This window comes from Rhinolophus ferrumequinum, chromosome 17, assembly GCF_004115265.2.
Source record: "Rhinolophus ferrumequinum isolate MPI-CBG mRhiFer1 chromosome 17, mRhiFer1_v1.p, whole genome shotgun sequence".
In the NCBI taxonomy this organism is placed as follows: domain Eukaryota; kingdom Metazoa; phylum Chordata; class Mammalia; order Chiroptera; family Rhinolophidae; genus Rhinolophus; species Rhinolophus ferrumequinum.
In genome coordinates this window covers 40,210,822-40,216,821 of record NC_046300.1, presented here as the reverse complement: position 1 = coordinate 40,216,821, position 6,000 = coordinate 40,210,822, and the positions used below count along the sequence as shown (strand labels likewise).

General features: G+C 34.8%; 1 protein-coding gene across 1 annotated transcript in view; it reads right to left on the bottom strand.

The window, feature by feature from the left end:
- Positions 1–273: 273 nt before the first annotated feature.
- Positions 274–6,000, bottom strand: part of ATP1B3 (ATPase Na+/K+ transporting subunit beta 3) — a 37,578-nt gene continuing 31,851 nt past the window's right edge. Inside the window, exons 6-7 of the mRNA XM_033132944.1 lie at positions 3,332–3,418; positions 274–945 (exon numbers count right to left, since the gene is read on the bottom strand). Coding sequence (XP_032988835.1) covers positions 772–945; positions 3,332–3,418 — 261 coding nt within the window. The 3' untranslated portion in view covers positions 274–771. The remainder of the gene's footprint in view (positions 946–3,331; positions 3,419–6,000) is intronic.

Genomic DNA, 6,000 nt, shown 5'->3' with positions numbered 1-6,000 from the left:
AATAAAAGCAGTAAACAAGATATTTCACAAACTATTATACAATTTAAATCTTAGGAATTTAATTTCATAAAAAAATTAGGTGCATCTTCATACTGGGTAACTAAAAATGCTGTTTCATCTATGGTCTACACGCTTTTGTAAGAGATTTAAAGCATTAAAAATAATCTCATAACTTTTTTTTTTACGTTTTACAACAGAAAGTTTGTGTTCTTAATCATAAAGAGCCACAGACTAATTCAGCATGTAAAACATAACTTTACAAAAAACTCAAGACAACCTTTCAAATCCACATTTATTATTTTTTCTTCCTCACATACAGAACCTCCACACAACACATTTTTTGCAGCTATGAAGTCATTTTGTTGGTCAGGTACCATTTTATCCCTAAAACTTTGCTGGCATCAAAATATGACAGTTAACCAGTGTTAAATCTATAAAATATTTACATAGCACAGCACATTAAGCTTTAGACACTTGGCAATTAAACCACACAAAAACAGGACAAGACCCCCATTCTACATGTTCAGAATCAGGTGTTCACGGTCCCTATCTGGTGACCGTACAATGGTTCCAAAAGGCAGCAGAGGCAACAGGCAGTTACTTCAGAGGACTTTGAACACTATGATCTGGAAGCACTTTAGGATGTTACCCCAGTGTCATGTACCACCCCACCTTTCTCTAAGGCGGCTCAAAATTCTAGAATGTCAGGTCCAGCTGATACAAAATGAAGACAGACAATACAACATTTACTCTGTGGAGACCTCCTAACTCCTACTGTGCATGCACTGAGATTTTGAACACAACTCGTCCTAAAAACTTGTCACGATCATCATGGTTTTTTAGGTTAGGTGAGTCCTCAATCTTGCACTCGACTGTTACTTCTCTTGAGGTACTATTAGGACCAAAGCCGAGCTGGAGAGCAACTAATGGCTGCAGATACTTCGCCTGGCAAATAAAGGAAAATACATTAGTTCAAATTCTATAGTAACTTCACCTACACTTTTTATCAAGAGTGGGTTTATTCTGTAAAATTTTAAAACGAACAAGACTTTTATCTATTAATTAGATCTATTCTTTTCTTTTTTTTTTTTTAAACAATAATAATTTTTGAAAACTTTTATTTAAGTATGTCTTTCCAGGACCCATCAGCTCCAAGTCAAGTAGTTGTTTCAATGTAGTTGTGGAGGGTGCAGCTCACAGTGGCCCATGTGGGAATTGAACCGGCAACCTTGTTGTTAAGAGCACTGCACTCTAACCGACTGAGCTAACAGATTGCCCCCAGATCTATTATTTTCTATTCTCTTTTTTCCTTGAAACTGGATGTTCATTTATTTTCACTTAATTTTTACAGATAAAAGTGTTTATGGCTATCACTTTTCCCCTGAGCACTGCTTTAAACATATCCCATGGGTTTTGATTTGTTGTGTTTCACTCTTATTTTTTAGATATTCTATAATCTTGGTTTGAAGTTCCCCTTTCACCCAAAAGATGTTTAATAGGTTTCCACTCCCTCCCTCTTGTAAGGGCCCTTTTATTTTAATAATGTCTAGTTTTATTGCATCATGCTCAGAAATTATCATTTGTAATATATTTCTACTTTATGGTACTTTAGGATGCATTTTTTATAAATTTTTGTGACTGTTCCAGGAGTGCGCAAGAAGAATATGTATTGCATTATCTATATATATTTGGTAAATATGCATATGATCACCCTTACTGATTATGTTATTTAGGTCTCCTAGATACCTATTTATGATTGCTGTGTAAGTTGGTACAAATATACTCAGTTGCTTTACTATCACTGTGCTTTCTAAATACAATTCTTCACTAAAAAGGAACTAGGGGCTGATTGCAAGGCTGGCACAGGGAAGATACAAGGTGAACCTGGAGTATCTAGTGGTGCCAGAAAGTAAGGAAGTGCTCAAAGAATCATGGGGGCATGTCAAAAGCACAGGGGAGCCAGCCTGAATGTCTCCCATCAGCCAAATGTGGAACAATTTTAGCACCAAAATAAATGATTTTAACAGATTATAATCCCTGAATAAGAATCCATGAAAATATACTGATATAAATAAATAATAAATGGTGGAGGAAAAAAGAGCTCTTCCCTACAATGCCAACTAGTAAATGGAAAAAGGAAAGATGGAATTAGAAAAACATTTGGGAATAATCCTATTATTAACTGATTCAGGCAAGATCCATCGACAAATGCTTAGGCTATGGGAGAATCAGAACTTTATACTCTTGATCTTTATCAACTACAAAGGAAAAAAACAATAACTTTACAGTGGAGAAACCTGGCTGACACCACCATAAATAACCAAGTGTTCAGGGTCACCCTCACCACTAATAGGACTACTCAAAACCATGTTCATCCTGACATAAAAAAGACATAACGTTTTTCTGAGGCATACCTGCCAAAAATGTACAACCAATATTTAATCATGAAAGATATCAGACAAACTCAAATTGAGGAACATAAACAAAACAAGCCAAAATAGGCCTGTATTCGTTTTTGAAGAGTACAAGGGCATGAGACAGACAGACCGAGGAAATGTCCAGTTTATAGGTGACTAGGGTGATATCTAGGACCAGGAGAACGCTTCTTTTCCAATAAAGGACATTACTAGAACCACCAGTACAATCTTAACAAGGTCAATAATAATACTGGATAATCGTGCTATGATGTTAATTTCCTTTGATAACTGTATTATGGTTACATATGATAATGTCCTTATTTTTAGGAAATAACACTCAAGCATTTAGTATAAAGAGACACCATGTTTGTAACTTAGTCCCAAATGGTTCAGGGGAAAAAATTATATATAAGTGGAGACTGATAAATGAGGTAAAATATTAACATTTGGGAAATCTGCGTAAAGGGTCTACAGGAATTATTTCTACTATTCCAGCCCCTTTAAGTTTGAAATCGTTTCAAAATAAAAAGTTTCATAAGTATACATACAGTATGATCTTCATTTTATAACATGATATTTATATGTATATACTTAAAAGAAAAAACATGCAAGAAATTAGACTACAAGATAGTTATCTCTGGGTAATGAGCTTTATTTCCTTACTACTTCTTTATGTTCTCTAAACAAGCGCAGCCCAAATAATGAGAGAAATGGTATTTTCTGCTTGGGCTTTGTGTTTTGAATTGTAGATTGTAGAATCTCGATTTGCCATTAACATTTGTCTTTAAAAACCAGAATACACGATGCACAAGTTACACAGGCCATCCGTCTACTATATCAGACAAGGGACATTTTAATAGAGATATGCCAATTTCCCAAGAGTCACAACCACTTAAAAACTTAAAGATACTTACATGCAGTTTTTTCCCATAATATGGAAAATATTTTAAGTCTATAATTCCATCAGGAGGATAAACTGATAGAGTTACGTTTCCAGCATTCTAAAGTCGAAAGAAAAAAACAAACAAATGCTTTTTAGGTCATAAAAAACAACTGTAAAAGCATATTTATATTAAAGCAATATCAATTAAGAATAGTATGGAAAAGTATAATGCTGCTCCAAATGCATTCATTACAAGTGTATTTTTGAGAAGAGAATTGCTCATCTTGATTTGATCCCTTTGACAAACTATCCTGATTCTTTTTACATTTCCTGGGGTACCCCATATGCTTCCCCTCAAGAATCCCCACCAGATCTATTCATGCACGCTCTGTAAAATCTTATGTGCCTTCCAACTACCAAATGCATTCATGCTATTTATTAGTTATCTCTAGTTTACTTCTTAATAAGCAACTTATGAAAATTCTCATAAACACCTTCTGAATAGGCCTAATTTTAATGACTGTAATTTTAACATATACTAAGTAGGTAACAAATAGACAACAATGATTAAATCAGTGGCAAGTTTACTGAGCACTAATTAAAACATTACTAAACACCTGAATTCTAGATATGAATATACTAATTTGTTTTTGAAAGCACACATGAAACACTACATGTAGCAAAACTAAGAATCTCTTCTGAGAAGTCCTACTCTTTATTTCATTTACCTGTCATGAAGTAGTACATGCACATGGGGGGGAGAGAGAAACACACAGGCAAGTGACACAGCACCCCACAAAAAGGGCACCTTCTAATGATCCACATCAAAGATATGTGGAAAGAGCAGGAGATAACAAGGCTAAGAGAAACTATAGAAGCCATTTTTCGATCACTTATTCAAACACCACCCTAACATTTGTACTCTTTAATTAAAAAACAAGAGTTTTAAATCTAAAACTCTAGCATTTTATATCAAAGGGAAAAACAATCACTTTGATATGAGTGTTTTTCTGCATCAATGGGTTTTGTATGTAACCTAGTTTTCTTTAATATATGAGCGGAATTCACAGAAACAGAGATGTTCCCCAAAATGTAAGCGAGGCTTTCTTTAGGTTGCAGTGCATTGAGCATCTCAGTATGTATTTGCAGTCAGCTACCGCACTGAACTGAGATTTACCTCATTTAGGCCTAAGAACCCTTAAGAGCACAGGATCAATTTTATAGAGAGAAGAACTGAGGCTCAGAGTCAAGGTCGTATGCTCTCGATCTCCAGATGTAACAGACTCTTAACTGCTCTCTTGGTTTGTACCTAAACCATGTTGTCAGGCTTTTACTTACACTTGTATTTTATACCTTCTGTGAAAATAAACATTTAGAAATTGTGAAATACTGAAATGTGTTCCTGAATAATGAGGAGATATTTTAGGGTGAAGCACAAATGCCATAGTTTTCTAAGTATATAAATGGCACCATATTGGAAATTATGAGCAAGTAAGTCCAAGAATTACTATGAACAGTCACTAAGTTCTACTGAAAACAAAACAGTTTTAAAATTAATGTATTTTGTTTCTTTAATACAATCATCATCTGTAAACTACTTCAAGGTTACGTACCAAACTTTCTAAGCAGCGATACAATCTCTAGGTAGCATTCACCAATATTTTTCTTCTACATTTTCCCAGATTTTCTCATGTCTGATTCATTTTTATAAGAAAATACCAAAAAACAAACAAAAAACTAATGACATAAATGAATATTATGTCTTTTGCAAGAACCATCCTTTAAATTAATATAAATTAAAAGCCACCTCTAATAGCATGTTCTGTCACTAGTGTTTATGCAGTAAATTTTTCCATCTGTTCTGTAGAACCATACCTCTAAAATTTAGGGACACCACCTGATTACTCCTTTTTGACTAGCTTAGGGGTAAAATGCATGCAAACATTTCTTCCAATTTCATGTTGTTTCTAACAACAAGGATATTCTACAACTAAATAAAACAAAACTCCATCTATTTTGATTAGTTTATGCACTATACATACAACTCTTCAAAGCAAAAGGGACAGCAATTTGAAATCTGGGTCATTAAGACCAGGATTTTTCATCGATGTTTTTCCCCCCCACAACTAGTCCAGAAGCAAAGGATACATAATAAATAGATAAACAAGGAGACAAATTCATTTAAAACTCTAAGGGATGAGTTAGTTACATGGAGTTTACACTGGCCAAAGGTTTATAAAACCGAAACCTAAGGAAAGGTTTAGTTTAAAGCTTTTGCCCTTATGGCCTAAAAGTGTGTCTTCTTGGTGGTGGTGGTGGGTCCACAGAACCACCATTCCAAGCTTATCTATGTAGTCTGCTCATATGCAAAGGTAAAAGCTCCTGCAGCCTGGGACACTGTCATGAAATTAGCACTTCTACATGGCCGCAGCCTAGCACTCAAGCCTCAGCAACTTTCTATTGGAAAGACTTGCAAGCAAGGAAGTTCACTGTTACACAACACAGCTTCTAAAATGTATCCTATAGCTGTAATGTTTTCTTTTGTCTTAAGAGATGACAGTACATGTTCACTAGATTTTTAGTATTTGTTTACCAAGAAAAGCTTGGCTTCGCTGCTGAGCTGAATATAGCATAAGGCGATAAGCTGAATTGCCTATGGTCACACATGTACACTTCCATCCAGACAAGAAACTACAAACT